Here is a 20078-nt window from a genome sequence, read left to right as displayed (position 1 = left end):
AAATTCACCTCAAAGGCTGCCATGTACACGGATATACCCTAGTGGTGCACGCACTCTTGCTCTTTTGACGTGGATGAGAAAAATGCTCCATCTGCTGCCAGTTTTCTCTTTATTCATTAATATTTAAAAAGTAAAAATGACCCTTAACCCCACACCTAGCCGTGCTGAGCGTTATAAATGTAGAGCCATCGGAAACATACAGAAAGTCACCAGAATATCCGAGTGGTAGCCTGCTCTCCCGGTGTCCTCCAAGAAAATGTATTCAGTATAGAACTTCCTCCAGGCAGATTATTACTTATGAAATGCATTGTGTGATTTAAAGGCCTTGCAGTATCAAAACCTGCTTTGAATTTGATTTAAATAACTTCCAAAGAAGCGGCCGACAACAGGTGGAGTGAGTGTTGCAGTAGTAGACATAAAGGAGAGGGAAACAGCAGGATGGAAATAGACAAGGGCAGCTGTGATAGGAATGAAGAATGCAGTGTACTTAAAGGCTTAGCAACCTCTTCAGAGGTCTGCTTTGGCACTCTTGTGGGGCGACAGTGAACAAATTGTAAACAAGCAAACAAATGAATATGTTTTCACATGGCATCACAGATGTCTCCCATCGGCTAATAATAATGAATCATTTGAAAACAAGAGCACAAAAACACATACAACAACTGCACTAGAAGACAGTGACAAGACAGTTTCAATAATGCATTCATTGTCATGTCCGTGTTGGGCACTTAAGATGATATTTTTTTTTCAGATGTCACACTGCTTTCTGAGCTGTCAGTGCATCAGGCAGAACTAACAAAAAGATGTCTTTCAAACATAATAATGAGAAAAGAAAATTATACCCAGGCAGTGGCGTGATCACAATGTGCAATTTGTCACTGTCCACAACAAGAGAAAAATGTTCGCTCGACACTGCTGTGGACCCTCCAATGATGAACGCCATCCATTTTGGTTGACTTCCAAGTTCTTTGAATCAGAAGTAAAGACATTTTCCAATAGGCAATGCTTCAATTAATATTCTTATCTACCAAACTCTCACGACATAAAGCTAAGCTAGAATATAATCACATTGAACAAAGCCATATTAAAATAACTCTCTTTGTAAGTGGTCCTGGAATGAATGTGGTATGAATTGCCTGTCTGGCTTTCTTGGAATTGATCAAATTAATTGGTCATAATGATAAGCCAGACTAATTCCTGTCAGCATCTTGGTTTGACCATTTTCAGCACACTTTTCTTCTTTTGTCCCTCCCTACTGAATGGAGGGGCAATTTCAGGGTGAATTATTTTCTGACATACTAGTTTGAAGTTGACCCGAGGAGTATATTTTTCCGTTGAATTCCAAATTGCATCACATTAGGGGGGGTATTTGACTAACCACAGTAAAAAAAAAAGTTTCTTCATGCATCAGATTTTCTTATCTAATTTCATAATAAATAATTCATGGAGATATAGTACAATTATCATTGAAGGAACTACAAAGTACACTAGAACAGAGAGTGAATTCTTTCAATCACACTATGTTGTTTGCAGCCTTCAGGGTGAACATTGTTGGCGGTGCAGTAAAGCCTCGCCTGCTGTCCGCCAGCTATTTGTGTCTATTAAGAGTCTATAAAAGGAAGTAGGCACGGCGGCACGGCCCACATCAAACTCCAAGCGGCGAAGTCTAGAAGTGGTCATGCTGCTGTCATCAAACAGGCAAGAGAGCTGCTCTCTTGATACGTGAGGCCTGACAACAAACAGACCCTTTGGCTTAGAGCGCTATCTGAAGTAGAGATGAGGAGCTCTAATAAGGTAGGAGGCTTTGCATGGGAGTATCAATAATTCACAATTCAAAACGTGCACCAGCTGAGAAGAACTTGGGAAGCATTCATCAGTATTCTCAGATACCTCCCCAGCTGTGGCATTCTCTTTCCCCATAGGAAAAGAAAGCAATTTAGATAAGCCGGCCCCGAATCGCAGAAACATTAGCCATCACCCTCTCGACGATATGTCCTATTTTATTTTTTTTACAATCAACGTTTTCTAGTGGATTCTATATGTAATCTGCCTTGTCCCCACATTCCCAAATCATGCATTGGATTAATTTTAAATTCTAAATGGTCCTCAGGCGTGAATGATTGTTCATCTGTATGTGCCGTGTGATTGGCTGGGAACCACGGTGCAACCCGCACTCTCAATTTCAGTCAGCTAAGATTGACTACTGCTTACTCATGACCCTCCTGAGGACAAGCAGTATGTGGAATATTGGTGGACACGACTACCTTCTTATCAGAGCAGTGGTGCTTGATACCATCACATATGCACTAAATTGTTGAAGTTTGTGTTTCAGAATTTATTACGCAGATTGTTGTTGTGTAGCATGTTATTTGGTCTGTACTCGAGCTGCAGTGTTATCGGAGCAGATGGAGCTCTGCTATATTTGCACTTCCTATCTACGCTAGAGGGACGGGTTGTCTCAGCCTGTAATTAAAAGCTTTCCTGAGACACACCCGACAGTTTATGCTGTTACATGCACAACACAAACCACAGCAGGAGCTGACGTGGGGATCTGACAATTTATTGTTTACAGAGAGAATTGTGCTCAAGGGAGAAGCCTAAAATGAACATGAGTCACAGAGATGTTATAGTATTCAAGTGGAAATCAATGCACATTTTTTTTTTACAATATATGTCATATGCAGTCTAAAAACAAGGTATTCTGATTATTATTGCGTTGTTTGGAATATGAAAAACGAGGTCACAGTTGCTCCGGAAACGGCTAATTAATAATAAGAAATTTAATACTAAAATTTTTTCTTAATATTCCGAAGGTATTCTTAAAAAAGATTTTTTTTCTTGTAATATTGCAACCTCATTTTCACCTTATATTGTCACTAGAAATATTTTTAATTAGTGTGATACATTTCTCCCCCCCCCAAAAAAAAAATCTTGTGCGAATAATCCATCAAATTTTAGTAGGTTTTGCTTATATTTAAAATGTTTGTTTGGCATGAAAGCCCATATGCACAATTCTTTGGATTAAAATGCCAACAATATTTACAGGTTATTATTACTATTGTTATTTATTTGGCACTACTGCTTTCACTTTCCAGTAGGTGACTATTTCAGAGTGTCTCATAGAGTGCGGTCTGCTTAAGGAAATGATGGAAGTGTTGTGTATTTAGTCTTTGGAGGAGGCCTGACATGCCACAAAAAAATAGCTGAGGGTCTTCTGGCGCACACCCGGTGAGGTGACACATAGCACGGGAGATCCGGCATCTATGGGGGCGGCATGACCTATGCCACACTCGGCACTATCAAATGTTCAAGAGAGCTCTGCTGGACAAGTAGGAAATACTTTTTAGTTTTTGTTGTATCAACTTTCTTTGCTTTGACTACTGAGGACATTATAAACATGTTTTTATGATGGTGTTCTATTATTTGTTGATCCTCATCTGCAGCCAATTAAACATGCTCTGGAGGACTTGTTTAATTTTTCTGCCCTTGAGGGGTAATGTGGGTTGTGGAGAAAACAGTGGATGTCATTCACCGCTGTATTTAAATATATGTATTTAAAACCGCACATAACGGAGCTAAAAATAAATATGCACCAATTAGACTTTTGCAACAACAACCTTTTGGGATTTCATTCATGATGTTCTGTTTCGTCTTTGACATAACCATTTGAAGTTAAAGCACCTTGTCCGATATAATCAAAGGTTGTTGTTTTTGAGCGGATGTGTTTGCTGCAGATTGCTGCACAATTTTAAGTTAAAAGGTACTGTGATGATGTTTTTTTTATTTTTTATTTTAGTCATTTGATGGCAGAGCACAAACTCCCCGGAGATGGCTTGCCGGTTGAAACAGAATTGAAACACATACTGTATTATAATGTTTGTCAGATCAAACCTGCACACATTCAAAAGCTATGTGTGATGTTTTGAAACTTTCATGTTTGGACTTTGACTTTGAGAAGGTTGCCTCTCTTGACATATAATATTACAATACCTGAAGCAACAGTATGTGGCAAGCATTCTACAATAAAAAGGATGGTGTTGCCAGTTTTCCGCTTCACAGGATTGACACTCGCATCACTGTCATTATATAACGCTCAGGCACAGACACGTTATTGGCTTTACTTCTGCAGCTTTTGACCAGCTTTGTTGTGTTGATTCCCTTAGCTCCAAGTTAGTTAGCTTTTGAATATCCATCAGAAGCTTTCAAAAAAAGTAGTAAATTATTAATTATATTTTTAAAAGAATTGATTTGCAGTGTCAAGGGTTGTGCTCTCTATCATGGAAACACTTAACCACATGAAAAAAGGACACATTTGAAACAATTCATTTTTAAAACACAGCACGTCTCTTTTTGAGGCTCCTGTTGATCACTTTGTCTGACTAGAATAAATTACATGTGCTGGGAGCAGGGCTGCCACCAGGGGTTCAGACCTGTGTAAAAAAAAAAAAAAAAACCTTCGGGCAATCATACCTTCAATGCCATATAAGAATACCTAATACCAGTAATATATTCTGTCAGACAGGGATCCTTAGAATTATCTAAAATTTCCAGTACCCTATGGTGACCCTAGTTATAGGGCTAATCTGCCTGCTATTAGTTTAGGTTACTTATAAACTAGCAACATGTTGTATTTAATGATCAAGGCAGGAATATGTGTTTTTGTTGCAAATTGTGGTTTTTTTCTTGGCATATTGTGCAATCCCTCCACAAAATGTCATTTTAATATAAATATTTTGCTTTGTGTAATCTGGCTAATTTACTAACAAGGATCTCACCTAAAATATTTAACGTGAATGTTTGTGCTTTAAATAGTGCGCTGAAAGCTTATAGGTCAGGTGACTGTGTTTTACTGTCTTCTACATCAACATGCAAATCCAATACGGTATATTAATCATATTGTAACAGAAACAATTGTGTTTAAAGGTTAATTATAATGAAAAGACACAATTTCATTAACGGTTCATTTGGTTAGGGACTGATTTTGAGTGCGTGCCTGAATGAAAAATTACAAAGCATCCTTACTAAATTCTATTAAATATTATTAAGTTACATTACAGTCGCTGATTGTGTTGGGGCAGCGTGGAGTCCATTACTGCTTAGTGAAAGTGTACATGTGGGTGTGGCTGTTTCTTCATCTCTATATGTGCCCAAGCGTTACATTATTAAGGCCAGATAGTTTAGTAACATGCAATGAATAGCACGCTTACATTGTATGCATAATAGCTGCAATTACATCCAAAATAACCTTGGAAGACTATAAATTAACCACCCATTCTCGACATGTACCCACAATTAAAAATGGCAAGCAATGTAATTTCTGCACAGTATATAGTTCCTTATATACAGTATGCTCCCCACATACCACATTATTGTTAACCTTAACAAGACACAGATTCAGAATTTTTATTGTTATTCATATTAATGCAGTGCACTTTCCTCCATAATTATGTAAGGATTGAATGATATTGACTGCCTTTTAAAAATGACTGTTATCCTCTGTAATCCTTGCAGAACATCTCAGTGCTTCATCTTTAAATATGCAAGTAGCACTTGTTCATCAATGTGAACCCTAATCTTAAGCACTCCAGGAAGAAATTTGGATCAAACAACTCCTTCCTGTTTGATGATCATCCATTTCAGACAGTCTCAGAAATCACTAGAGACACTGCAATGTGCCTTATCGTATTTCAATTTGGTTTTGATTCTATTTTTCATTTCACTGGTAGTTCTTGAACTAAAGAGATCATCACAGATTAAAAGGGTATAATCAAGAGGGTGGCACTGCAGGGTGTAGGGTAGGGAGGCACAGTGACTCATTTGGAGGGGTACGCACATGAATGCCCCTCGAGTGACACTGACACTGAGCAGAAAGACCGTCTCCATGTTTTTTAAATTTGTGCATTTGATAATGACATATTTTCCCCAATAATATCGCTCATTGATTGACATTGAGTTACCCAGACAATTCCTTAACATTTTACATTGAAATCAACACATCTCATAGTGCAATTGCTACATTTAGATTTAAATTCAAGAGCTAAGGTGTATTATAAAACTTAGTCCCACTCTCCCCCGCCCTGAAATCGGTTCATGTTTTTGTCTCTCCTATGGGCTTAATTTTTGCAAGTTGCTTCTTTAGCAAGTCTCTTCCTTGACTTCAGTACATTCAAAAACATTGCCCGAGTCCTAAAGACAATGAGGAGGTATGAATATACTGTATTCCATCTTTTATCCTCTTCACTGGCTCCCTATCATCTACAGGATCAAACATATAACATTGCCTCAAGGGACCCACAAGTTCCTGGCATGGAAATGCTGCTCCATACCTAAAGGTACCTCAACCGTCAAACCAGTATAGAAACTTTCAAAGACGGCATATGAATGCTCTTATCTATTTTCAGTTAAAAACATGCGCAACAAGTGAAAAGCGGGATACAGCACCTGTACTGACTGCCTGTCAATTAGAGCTTTCATATAAAATTCCCTCAACAGCTCTTTTGGACTATTGGAGGTGTTTCACACTGGGAACACACGAACTCCACAATCATCATCTTTGGAAATGGCCAAACAAATAATTTGCAGGTGATACTGACCCTGTTTGTCTTGCTAGGTCTGCAAGAGTTAAATGTGCTATTAGGAGTGAGTAGAACACCAAATAACATAGCGAATGGGGGTTCTGGTAAACTGATTGCCTCTAATGTCCAACACCAGTTTACTGGCTGCATATATGACTTCAAAGATCATCTCAGTGGGGGGGTTGACATCACTCGCTCGCTGCTCAGCACCCCATGCTGAGACTACCTGGGTATCAAAATCAAACCCACAGGGGGCAAAACTAAGTACACCATTGGTCATGGGCCGAACAGGATAAACAGTTATTGAACAAACTAAATCAAAACACTCGTGAACATAAATGAATAGAAGCAGTCTACAACATTACAGAAATGCTCTGCTTTGAGACCGCACTTCATGACTGTTTTTAGCATCTCAAATCACGCCAAATAACATAAATTCAAACCCGTCGCCACTCTGATTTTGGACATTTGTAAAGTGAGCAGAAATGATTTGATGGGGTTATGTAAACCTGACACATCAATGAAACAGGTGGCTACCTAGTTAGTACTTTTCACTGCCAGAGGAAGGATTGCAAATTGGCTATATGAGAAGGAGTCAACAGCTAATTAATACGCACGATGATGAAATGCCAAAGATGCTGAGTGATCTTTAAAAAAATGCAAATGTGGCCTTTTAAATTTCCATTGAATTATGCTCGATGCGTAATATATGTAAAAGTCAAAGTCAAAGTCAAAGTCAGCTTTATTGTCAATTTCTTCACATGCCAAAGACACACAAAGAAACCGAAATTTCGTTCCCCGCTATCCCACTGTGAGGACTGAATGGTTGCCATTCTGCAAAAAATCTGGGTCCCTGGTGGGGAAAAATCTCCCAAAACCTTTGGGACCACTATATTGTCGTGCTAAAATCAAACCATTTAAAAGAAAAACATATAAAATAATGCATGGGGACAACTGTTCATACATTACATTTTATGTCCGTCATCAAAGATACACAATGTAATTACTATGAGAGCACGATGTATAATATAAGTAAACACATAATAATAACAACAACAACAACAACAACAACAACAATAATAATAATAATAATAATGATGATATATAATACACAGCACCTGTGTGAATATTTTTGCAATTTCTTGTGATTCTTGTTTCATTTAGTTTACATTATGATAACGCTAAATACTGTAGATGTTTTTGGGGGGTTTGAAATGGCTTTGCTTTTGACACGCAGTCTGTCAAGATATCATTTATTAAAAGCTACTTCATCCGTGGATTATTTTCCCAGGATAAAAATGTCACATCGCCCGCCTCAACTGTTGTGTATCTATAAAAAGACAGTGCCGTCATTGATCGATTAAATGCAGGGTTGTCATTTTGGTGTCATTATACATATATATATATAGAAGCCCACTTAGCGTGAATGTTGTCGTCTATGTCAGAAAAGATTAATGGTTGAAGCAACCAGCAATGTAGGCCAAAAAAAAATAAAAGAAATGTCTTGGAAAAAGATTAATTCCCTGGGGCATAAACATAATTATTTGGCACTTGTGTTGTTATATAATCCCCCCCGAGCCATATTAGAGAAAATGTTGCACTTTAATCCTGTTTAAAATAGCATTAAAATATTCTCGAAGGTACTTTTTCAAATGCAATTTTTTGCAAGTTTGTTTATAATTTTCAAATGTTATTGAATGTTAATGTTGAAAGGGATAGTAACACCACTGCCACTTTTCCTCTTAAAAACAGGACATGCAAATGAATCTTAAATATGAAATGGTATGAAAGCGCTTTGTCACCACAGTAATAAATGTTCAAAATCAAAGTGTTTGTAAGATTGACCTTTTACTAAACTAGGAGGGAGGACTCCACCGCTGCCTGGTATTTTTGTTTTCTAATGTTGACAAATGGAATTTAAAACAAATTTGCAATTTCCTCCGGCAGATCAAAATGAATGAACTTTAACCTTTTACAGACAGTCATAAAAATTCTTGACGCCCAATAATAAACTGTGTGCTGTCTGTGTTTACTTGACAACTTTTGCAAACAAATGTTTCATTTAAACTCGGTGACTGGGAAGTGCGTGGGCTTCTACCAACCAAACTTAGAGATCACTTTGCTGTCTCCTTCACTCTGACTTCTCTCCCTTTCTGTATGGATGCTGTTTATGCGTTTGGATTATGAATTGCCCAACAAGTGATTCAAGTACAACAGAGTAAAGAGATCATTTTGATTGCATACAATTAAGAGATAAAAATGCTTCTGTTGATTACAAAATACTTCAAATTGACTTAGACACATTGCTAATTCATGCACCCGCGGGGGACGTCCTTGCCCCGCATCAGCATGACATATTTGAGTACATGTGAATTATATGTGTGGGACATGTGGTGCCTTGACAGAGAGCACCCGCCCCCCCCCAAGCTCGTGGACTCGCTGAAGTTCAACTCAGGCTTTTCTCATATTTCACCCTCTCAGTTTCTCTTTGCATTTCTCCTGTCAGAACTTAACTGGTTCCTATGAGAAGACAAGCGGCGAGACAATGTCGGATGGCAAGATTTTAACAGCAGAGATAATCTTTATCAAAGAATCACTGGAGAGCGGAGAGGGAATTGAAACAAAGATAAATACGTAAGGTAAGAGAGCTCCCTCAGTACAAGACTGTGTTATAAAGAACATGCTGTATATAATAATTCAAAACTTGTACAGCTTTAATATAAGATTCAAGTCCAAACTTTTGACAGTTTATGACACAAAATGTAAATGTGTTCGGATAAATGGCTGGATGAAGTCTAAACATGTCATAGTCCTACCTTTAGTCTTGAAATGTAAACCAAGTTAATGCTTGAACCGACTTTGACCAAATTGTATGTAAAAATGTGTTCTCAGCCCTCATTAAGAAAGTGTCAATCCACTTTTTATTCTACTGCAGTCTCCACTGGCCCAAGTGATCTGCTCCCAAGCCTCCACGTCACTGGGTGGCCAGTCTGAAAATACACTCAAACACAGTGGCACTGCCTCCATGGAGACAACTGCGAATAAACACCAGAGCCTTTCCCAGCAGTGGGGTCACAATTCCTCTGGACGTGTTGAGGTTAGCTCAGTTTTCTCTCCCGAGAAGCCTTCCACGATGAGTGCCACATGCTCGGCGCACGTGTCCCCCACGCTGGCTTCATCCAGAGAGTCCATCCTGTCAGAAAGCTGGGACAGAGACAAGTGCTGGCCCGCCATGCCGCTTTCTTCTCTTGGTTCTCCTACTTCCCTCAGCCGCACTGTTTCCCCCTGGTCGTCGGTGCGCTCTGGCGTCTTCTCCCCTGCTGTGGTTCAGATCAGAAAGCACGCTCTTGCCCCGGGCTCCAGTCTGGTTCACCTCGCTCAATCCTGTTTCTCTTCCTGCGACAGCCTGGCTTCTTCAATCTGTCCGCAGTCCCCTTCTTTTCGGCACCGGCCTCCTCTCACCAGACTCTCCCTCCTGACAGCCATCTTGAGGAAAGGCCGTCTCCCTGTTCTGTCTGCTTCCCTCCAGAGGCCCTACACCCCATGCTGGCCTGTTAACCCGGTGACCCTCACTTTCTGCAAAGCATGTTCAGCGGCTTCCAGTGTGGCCTCCATTCCCCTGGCGCTTTCCTCTCCGTTCTCATCATCTACATCCTTAGATAGTCAAACCTTTGCACACAGGGAGCCTATTAGGTCTGTTCCAAGCCACCCAACTGAGTTGCCTAATGAGCACAGCAGGCCTCGCACTCCAGTTAAAAGGTGCTCAGGGGAGATTCGCCCAAGAAGCGTGCCAAAGTGGGAGGAGGTTATTTCACCGCCGCGGTTAGAAAGCAGCGTGCTGTCCAGAGACCCACCACTGAGGTTGTGCTCAAAACTCAAAAATGTTCCACCGAGCTACAAAGAAATATCACTGCAGCACTCTTATGTGTTCAAGCGTCCTGAGCAAAAGCCCAGTTTTGCTCACATGTACCTCAGCAGTACAGGAGAGTGCATTCATCCCACACTTGTGCAGCAACCGGTGGAGAAAAGTCGGCGGTCAAATTCTTCCCTGTCAAAGCTTCGTGTGCTCTCTGAGCGACTGCGATCCCCTTCCCCCTGCTCCCCCTTGTCTTCTCCATCACATTCCCTCTCAGCCAGCGGTACCACATCACCAGCTCTTCCCTCTCTCCCCAAAGCACCCAGCCTGACGCTGTCTCGCTACACGCCCGTCTCCTTTTCCGGGTCGCCCTCGCCCATCGGCTCTCCCACGCCTACGCCCTCTCCCGCCACGCTATTTCGAGACCTCACACCGTCCCCTTCCTTCTCTCTGCGCTCCACGCCCTCCCCGAGGCCGGGGAGTGGAATATCAGACTGCAGTGACAAGGAGGGTAAAAAAAGAAAGGTAGCCACTCTGTTTGCCACGTGCACTCCTTGAACACGCTCAAGGATACATGCTGTTCTTAGTTTCGGCTTTCACTCGAATGATATATACAGACATGCACTCACCAGTCAAAACATTGGCCACGGCTGAATAGTCGACATGGACCAGACAAAATTCAATTTTTACAAAGATATGTCGCTCTCTCTTTGAGAATAATTGCCAATTTTGGCTATGTGAAGCCCTTTGAGACTGTTTGTGATTTAGGGCTATACAAATAAACTTGACTTGACTTGACTTGGCTCAGAGAAATATTAATTGTGAATAATAACAATTCCCTTTGAAGACACGAGAAAACTGTATGCTGAGATGATTTTTTTTCATATTTTTCCGCCATGTTTTGAGTCATGTTTCATAGATGTGACATTCATGACAAGTCAAGTCAAAAATGTCAAGTCAAATTTATTTATATAGCACAAAAATGTCTCTGTCTCAAAGGGCTTCGCATGCCCACAAGTTTTCAAACTAAAAGTGTGAAGGGTGGCATTATTTTTTTAGAATCAGCATGTGTGGTTACAATTTCTTTTAAAGCCTGATACTGCTACGACCGTGCGACATTGTGTTTCTTCGTTATTCTTGAGCAATGTTGTATTCAACCTTGGACAATAATGCATTTCTCACTTGCTTTTAGAACATTTCAAGTGTTTTTTTTTGTTATATTTGTAAGGTTCTGTTTAGTCGCTTTGGTTCTTATATGTGAAGAATGCAGGGAATTGTTGTCAACACACACACACACACACACACACACTCGCACACACACACACACACACACACACACATGCACGCATGCACACACACACACAGAAAACCCTGCAGCTCCTTCTGTTTTGCTGTGACCAAACACAGCCACATCCCCAACAATAAGAGAGTGCGCACACACTTGTGCACAAACACAATCTTATGTTTATTTATTTCCACTGCTGAAAAGATTTTTCTCCCCTGTTACATTCACATTAATAGCAAATAAAGAGGACCTGCTTTTTCCCATCACAAAATCTGACATTTGAACAGAGATGTGTGGACTTTTTACATGATCCACTCTATGTTGGACATCCATTAAGAGCCAATTCTCTGTCCTCGGCTTGTCATTTTCACCAGCACTCCCAGGTGATGGCAGCCAATTGAATATTTATTGAGCATAAGTCACACTCGAGTCGTTGGGGTCCGTCCAAATGACTGAAAGGTTGAGTGTATCCTGGAGCAATGACAGATAAAGATGATGACTGTCCTATATGATCATTCAGTTGAACTGTGAATTAATTCTTATTCATGCGTGTTCTTCCCACTCTGCATGCTGAAGCCTTACAAGATTAAGTCAAGCTACAAATCACTTGCTGCAATCCCTACAAACACCCTACTCTTGGATCAGCAGGTACTTTCACCTCCTGCAATTATATCACAGCACATCATTACGCTATTACTGATCATCTGATGTTTTAGCGCTGTACAATACTTATACATCCAAGGCACAAGGAGATAACTATTACGTAAATGCAGATTGTATATATGCAAATTGTGCAGGAATGGTGTGTGTGGGGGGTCTAAGGATAATCACTTACAGATGATTACAGTCTGTTGGCATCCACTGTGCTTCATATTCACAGATAATAGATGAACAGGTGCAGAGTGAGAACATCTTGAAAAGAGGAGATCAGTCTCATGAAGACACTCATGCCGAGGTATTTGTGCATCGATCACTGAACATTTTTTTGAAACCTCAAGTCTGTCTTTGTTTGTTCATCAGATGTGCTCACCTGCTCAGCTCCGGCAGCAGTCGGAGGAATTGTATGCGACCATTGATGAAATATTGGCAGATTCCAATCCACAAGTGGGTGCAGCACAATCATTTAGTAACTCTCACGGTGCTACTTTGTTAATTACAGATGTTAATTTTGCTCCGTTTTAGAACAAAACAGCGACCAAGGTGTTGGTGACAGACGGCAGTTTACGGGTACAGTGAGTTCCCCTTTTCCCATTCTCTCTAATGCCTTTTACCGATAATAAGCATCAGCGCTCATCATTATTGATCCGTTGTGGTGAGATTATAATCTTGACAGTAAACTGATTTCACATCAGAATACAGATCGTCAGCATCAGATTTATCAGCATCGTTTCAGGAGATAGGATGAACATTTTCATTTCATCATGCCAGAAGCAAAATGCAACGGATATCGGTAAAGCAAGACGCTTTATCTGAAATGTAAAATCACTGCAGGTGCGAAGAGCAAATTGTCGACTATGGCTTCAGAAAGACAGTAGCAGCTTGTCAAGATAGCAGTGTTGGCTGACTCTTGTAAACTTAGTTTGACTGATTGGACAAAGTTGATTCCCAAAGATATTTATTTATATTTATTGCTATTTAAACTTGTGTAAGTAACCACATTTGAAAGCTCTGGGCAAAACACTGAATAAAATAGTTACAGCTGAAATTCTCAAGTGAAAACAGGATAAAGCGGAAAAGTAATTTGATTGAAGAAATGTTCCCTAATGAAATAATAACATAAAAGTGAATTTGAAGTGAGTAATCATCAGGATGATGATTGAAGCCATATGTTCATTATTGATCAAAAGGAAGAAACCTTGTTATCTATCAAGTGGGTGCACTTGGAATATGTGCATGTACTATCGTTCGTGCATGTACTAAGATCAGTCTGCCGTCTTTCAACTGAGAAATGACAACTTGCGAAAGAGGCACAAAAATTCTTCTAAATCCAATCAAATAATCTGTTGCTCATAGATTACAATCTTTCTTTCTTTCTTTCTTTCTTTCTTTCTTTCTTTCTTTCTTTCTTTCTTTCTTTCTTTCTTTCTTTCTTTCTTTCTTTCTTTCTTATGGATGACGACCTGTCTGTGGTGTACTAATCAATTTGTTTTGTCTTTGTTGTGTTTCCAGAACAAATCTGCCAAATCCTTGGGACGTGAAACCAAATATGTAAGTGCAACTGCAGATTTCAACCTTCAGTTTTCAACCTTCATTTAAAATTTTAATTATCATCTACTGTACAACAACATACTGTAAAGGAGTGTAGCATATGCTAAGAAAGGACACATTACTAGAGGTGGAAAATCCAGGATGAGGAAAAAAAAAAAAAAACCCTGCCACAGTTTTATACGCCCCTACGTAGATAATTTTTCTTTCACGTTGTCATCAGGCGTCTTTAAGCAGCATGCACCCATCTGGAAGTGTTGAAAAAAGACTAATGGACTCTAAAAAGGTAAAGGCATTCAATGTTTTCTCAATTGTATTCCTTATTTGGAAATGTAATTGCATAAGAATTAATTCGGAAAGAAGCTCACGTCTCTTATTATGTCTGCTAAATCACTCAGACAAAGTCTGGGATTGTTCGACCCATGATGACCATTCCAAGATTGTCAAAGGAAGATGGAGGATATCGACACTGTCCCTTCAGAGAAACAGATGTCTATAGCGGCTTAAAAGGGAACCCCAATCCATGCAAGGTAGATACAAACGATTGTTTTTTCTTCATTGTGCCAAGTCAAAATAACTATTGGACAAAAGTACATACTATGGGACAGCCAAAAATAAATTGTACTCACACGGAGTCAAGTATAGACTACGAAATGAACTACATCACAACTAAATCTTCAAAGCATGGGAAAACGTAGCAGCTCGCAGTCTAGAAATTAATCCCTAATCCAATTGCCTGTGTCTTCCAAACATTTTCTATAAACACTTGTCCTGTTAAAGGTCATGGAGACTGTAGCCTAGCACCTCAATGCCTGTCTAAAGAATTACTTATGACCTACTTTACAGATTTGAAGCCAAATTTTACCTGTGTATAAAAACAGCCCACAAAACAGTGTATGGTTGTGTTGTTTTGTTTTTACATAGGCTTTTTCAAATCTGTATTTGACTCTCCAAGTGAGTAAAAATTTGCTTTATAGACCATAGAATATTCACTCATTGCTGACGACGCAGTTCCAAAACAAAAATTTGCAGTCAAGATGAGTGTCAATTAATTAAACTCAAAATTAAATATGAAAACTCAAACACCTAACTTTGTACTCACGATTGTAGTGCAGCATTTTTTGGGGGATAAATAAATCGACCGGATCCTCTAAGAAAGAAAGACTTTTCAATGAATGCTTGCGTGGCAGCTATTGACTGTCAAAGAGCAGATAGACATTTTACTGCTATTTTCGTCTTTCAACAGAACATATGGCCTTCTATGCCGGTCTGTCATTTAGTTTCAAATCCGACACTTGGGTGGTACAGCTCAAAGGTCTTTTACATAACGTAAAGAAGATGTGATTTGAATTACTTATCGTCTACATCAAGCGGAATCCTTGCGTCTTCAAAAAAAGGACTTTTCAGGAAATAAACAAGCGGTACAGAAAACGGATGGATGGTATACAAATTTGTGCAACTACATCAACACACCACTGCAAACCATGCTATTTAGATTAGTTGAAAAACAACAACTTAAAACCTATGAGTGATGCAATAAATGACGCAATGTGTTGTAATTGGCGGAAATTATTCTAAATGCAAACTCAACTTTGTGATCGACCAGTTTCTCCTGCTCTGAAACATTACAGCTATCAATTTCTAACAAAACAGACTTACTAAAATGTGGCAAATTTAACAGTATTTGGTCATTCGAAATAACACTTCAGTCATTTTTGCATCATTCTGCAAACTAACAAATTACAACCTCTCACACTGCGCTTATGCTTTTGCACAAATTGTGGAGATAAAGAATTGGTTTAATATTCTATCCTGGCAGAAAACAATCAGACAAGAAAATAATTTCAGCTAACTTAACAGTGAGACAAACTACTTTAAATGTCAAATCCAAATAGGAAGCAACTTCATTTAAAGACTCCAGAGACCATTATCTGATTGTTGAGTTATTCACCGATAATTGAACCAATGAACATAATTGCACAGCATTTGTGTCCTTTTCTATTTCAGGAGGAAAGCGTGGGCCTTGAAGATATGAGGGGAAATGGTCACACAAGTAGAAAACATCAAGTACTGCAAAAGGAAAGGACATCTGAAACAAGTCCATTCACCGTGTGTGAATTGCAGATCATTGAGCCCGACGGACAGCTCGGTCATTTTGAGGGCGATGCTTCCGCCCCTCTCCGTTCGGAAGCTTATGGAACTCACATTTAAGTTATGAAACATTAATGACGTGAATTGGAAGAGAAGACAAGAAAATACTTTCCTCGTTTTCAGCCAAGAAGCCTCATTCTAGCCAAACCTGTGCTGCATTCATAAATGATTTTTTAAAGAGGAGTTGTGAAAAGCAGTTACATTAAATTCCTTGATATTGTGCCAGTGGTATGTCAGGGCCAAGGGGCAAAGGCAAAGAATGAGTTGGAAATCACTTAATTTCCATGTGCACAACGCAGAAATGGTGAAATGTCTTCAATAGTCCAAGTCCAATGTGGAGTTTTTTTTAAGTCGTTTACATATTGACTTTTTTTCCACCCATCACCAGTAGTCAATAGGTAATTATTTTCTTGCCTTGCTGCCTGACTAGAGTGTCCCTTCTAACAAAAAGCTTTCATTTTTGTTGTTAATGTGGCTCTTGAAATGATAAAGACAACTGTGGTTCAGGAAAGTGTGGAAGAACTTCTCAGCTGCAGTCCAATATGCAATCCAGTTACACGGCTTGACTTGACGTGTATTAAATCAAAATGGGCAGCTCGAGCATTAAATTGTTATAATGTATGCTAACGTATTTTCTCCACGCGTAGGAAGCCACTTAGTAATTTAGTTTGACAATTTAACAATCTACTAATTCATTTCACAAGTGATGTCAATCAGGCAATCTTCCTATATTGTAAACAACCAAAATTACCCTGAAGACAGTATGGTTTTAATTAGAAAAGAAAATTAAACAGTAAAGCTGGAATTACTTTAAATGCAAAAAAATTGTGTTGTAGGTGAACTTTTTTTAAATCGCAATTTGGCTAATATATGATAACAATAAAGACTGCATTTGCATTGCACTATATTGCTAATGTTTGATTTTCAGATCCTACAGCATGTAAACAAGACTTTAATGCTGGCTTTATTAAAAGAAATTATTCATAACACAGGTGTAAAACTAGAACTTTAAAAGACATTTCTCAGTTGCTGCACAGGAGAATCAAGTGTATATTTTCCTGTTGCTAATTAAAGCAAAGAAAATCCATTGCACATAACATGAGACCGGGAATGATGGAAGTGGCTCCTGCACTGGACCTTCAACACTCACATGGTGATGTGGTTTCACATCCACTCTGGATTGTTGTTGCTAGCATACAAATATGTATTTTAATTAACATTCTCTCAGTTGTTGCACAATTTACTTTGGTATCAAAGAAGACAATTGTGCTCACTGAGCTCCTGCTCCTCTTTTTCCAATTCTTCCCAACTTGATCTTGTCATTATATTCTGCATTGCATCGATTGAAACGTCTGATAAAATATCGTTTGAACATTTCAATTTTCCCAAATTGAATATCCTGACTTATCTCCTCAAAAAGACACGATCTATTTAAGATGCTTTAGGTGGAAGTAGATTTGAAATAACATTTTTTTGATAACATACACCTTAATCAAATATTGTTTAAAATAAATACCATAATGATTGATACAGAATAAAGAGTAGCTCAAGTCCTACCGTTTTGGATCAAATTAATTTTACAATGAATCCTCATTCACTGCTAAGAATACATTACAGAACCGCTTACAGGGACCACCCATGCATCCAACAATATGAATATGTTTAAAAATTAAGTAAAACTGTTCGATTTTGTTCATTAGTTTAATTGTATGCTTTTATATTGCATGATCTTTGTCTGACATGTTTTTGCTCTTAATTCAACGGGCTATTTACTTCCACAAACCCACAAAATTATTATTATATTATCTCTTATTCTAAAAAAAATGACCATGCAAAATCAGGCTATTTTTTTTTCATTAGAAAAAAATGACCAGCACGGTGTGGCGCACTAGTAAGCACGCCCGTTCCACAGTTCAGAGGGTGCAGCTTCGATTCCACCTCCGGCTCTTCGTAGGTGGAGTTTGCATGTTCTCCCCGTGCCCGCGTGAGTTTTCTACGGGCACGCCGGTTTCCTCCCACATCCCAAAAACCTGATTGAGCACTCCAATTTGCCCGTAGGCGTGAGTGCGAGTGCGAATGGTTGTTTGTCTCTGTGCGCCCTGTGATTGTCTGGCAACCAGTTCAGGTTGTTCCCCGCCTACTGCCCGATGACTGCTGGGATAGGCTCCAGCATGCCCGTGACCCCTGTGGGGACAAGCGGTAAAGAAGATGGCTGGATGGGTGAAAAAATGACCAAGTATAGTAAGACTTTGAAAAAAAAAAATGACCATGACCACATAGTAAGGCTTTTTTTGGGGGGAAAAATGACAATGTATTGTAAGGCTGTTTTTTTTTCTTTTTAGAAAAAAAAATACCATGTATAGTAAGGATTTTTTTTCTTCCTATACATGGTCATTTTTAATTTAAATATTCTGATTGGGGTCCAAGCAGTTCACCCCCGAGCTTTGATTGTTGTGGTGCACTCAGAATCACAGCATTGATTATTGAGAGGCTCTTATGGGCTCTATTCTTGTAACCAGTTCAGGCTAAATCTGTACTGGTTGGTGCAAGCTGTGTTTAAGGTGCACTGCGTCTTTGCCTGCGAAATAAGTGTTGATACCCACAACAGCACAAACTGCTCATTTGTAACAACATGTATCTGTGGAAATACTGAAACCTGGTGCTCTAGTTTACTTTGCATTTTGGAGGTGGCTCTGTCTCAACATTGCATTGTTCAGTAGTACAAAACACGTACTTTGAGACAACCTCATAAAAGGTTCTATTTTCAGCCTTCATACCCATCAGGCAGTGATTAAGCAGTAAGGAACTCATTGTCGAATTAGTTGCCAATGTTAATCAAACAATTACAGTACAAAAACAACTGTGTATAATTTATTCTGGGTCATTTACTGTGAAAAGCCAGGGGTCGACTTTGGGGTCAAGTAATAGTTGCCTGTTGACGCAGATGCCTGTTTTTTTTCATGGGCTGTAATAAACCCCTGGCAAAAACTTGTTTTCGAGGATAAATAAGAAAAAGTGATTATCCGACAAACTTCTTTATAGAATGTCCAGCATTTTTCATGGATTTATTTTCCTTTTTGAGAAACTCCATCTCTCTGAGTGCTATCGGCTCTCCTGCTGCAGGACGTCAAGGGGAGACCATTTCATGTCTGTAGAGTCAAGGATATTGAACAACATCTCACACAAACAAAGACGTAGATCGTTATCCTTCGTTTCTTCTTTTGTTCTTATTTGTAATCACTCACAAACGCTTGTTTTATCTTGATTTACTTTCCTGTTATTGGCAATTGGGGCTAATGAGATCCCATTCATGTTATTGTCGTTATTATTATTATGCACTGTGCATTTATCCTCCCTTAACAAGTCAGATGACAGGAGGCGAGAGCCACGACAACAAGGTCAAACAGCATATTTACGAACCACAGAGGAAGATGTCGCCAGTCATATGCTACAATCCGGTTAAACAAGTCACCTTCTTGTTCTTAAAAGAACATTTGAAGGAAATCTGATGCAGTATTTAACTTTCAGCCTATAATCTGAATCCGGAAATATTTGCAGTTTGACATTGTAGATGACCAACTAAACGATCCCCTCAAGTCAGAAACAGTTATCAAATATCGGTGAGAATATTCTCTAACTCAGCAAATGAAATCTGTGTTAATAATCATGGCGCACGTTTAATAAGCACATGCTGTATGGAATGATCTGTTTGAGTTGCTCCTTGCTGTTTAAGACTAAAAGCGCACTAAGCAAACAAAACATAACTCGCCCTTTTTCCCAGCAAGAAGAATCAAGAAAGGCCTGCAGACGTGATGATACAGAGATTAGGTGTCTAAAATGATGACTCAGCCCTTCAGGAAAAGAAACTCCCTATGACTAAATGCTCGTTACTTCAACTCCTCACACCCAAAAACTGAACGCAGCCGAAAAATCTTGTTCTTCATGTTTCGTTTTGATTTGGTTTCTTACGATGTTGCACACTTATTAAAGTTACACGGTGTTGTAG

General features: G+C 39.2%; 1 protein-coding gene across 4 annotated transcripts; it reads left to right on the top strand.

Moving 5' to 3' along the window:
* The first annotated feature begins 1631 nt into the window (after nt 1–1631).
* Nucleotides 1632–16974, top strand: mlip (muscular LMNA-interacting protein). Of its 4 annotated transcripts, XM_049737096.2 has the most exons (12): nt 1658–1794; nt 6262–6332; nt 9082–9208; nt 9509–10956; nt 12293–12364; nt 12597–12671; nt 12737–12820; nt 12899–12943; nt 13886–13924; nt 14145–14207; nt 14320–14451; nt 15929–16974. In XM_049737096.2, the coding sequence occupies exons 3-12, from the start codon at nt 9121–9123 to the stop codon at nt 16130–16132; spliced, it is 2250 nt and encodes a 749-aa protein (XP_049593053.1). In that variant the 5' UTR covers nt 1658–1794; nt 6262–6332; nt 9082–9120; the 3' UTR covers nt 16133–16974. The 4 variants fall into 4 exon arrangements, 3 of the variants coding, with proteins under 3 accessions (XP_049593052.1, XP_049593054.1, XP_049593053.1); XM_049737095.1 differs by lacking the exon at nt 6262–6332 and having other exon boundaries at nt 1632–1794; XR_007485188.1 differs by lacking the exons at nt 6262–6332; nt 15929–16974 and having other exon boundaries at nt 1632–1794; nt 12899–12948; nt 14320–14414.
* The last annotated feature ends 3104 nt before the right edge of the window (nt 16975–20078 follow it).

Source organism: Syngnathus scovelli, chromosome 12 (assembly GCF_024217435.2).
Source record: "Syngnathus scovelli strain Florida chromosome 12, RoL_Ssco_1.2, whole genome shotgun sequence".
Taxonomy (NCBI): Eukaryota; Metazoa; Chordata; class Actinopteri; order Syngnathiformes; family Syngnathidae; genus Syngnathus; species Syngnathus scovelli.
The sequence above is the reverse complement of the archived record's forward strand: the minus strand, read 5'-3'. Positions and strand labels throughout refer to the sequence as shown.

Bases quoted from the DNA above. Each gene is read 5' to 3' on its own strand.
- mlip (XM_049737095.1), top strand. The intron at 12,944-13,885 runs GTACAGTGAGTT...TTGTGTTTCCAG, and splicing joins TGACAGACGGCAGTTTACGG to AACAAATCTGCCAAATCCTT. The intron at 13,925-14,144 runs GTAAGTGCAACT...CGTTGTCATCAG, and splicing joins TGGGACGTGAAACCAAATAT to GCGTCTTTAAGCAGCATGCA.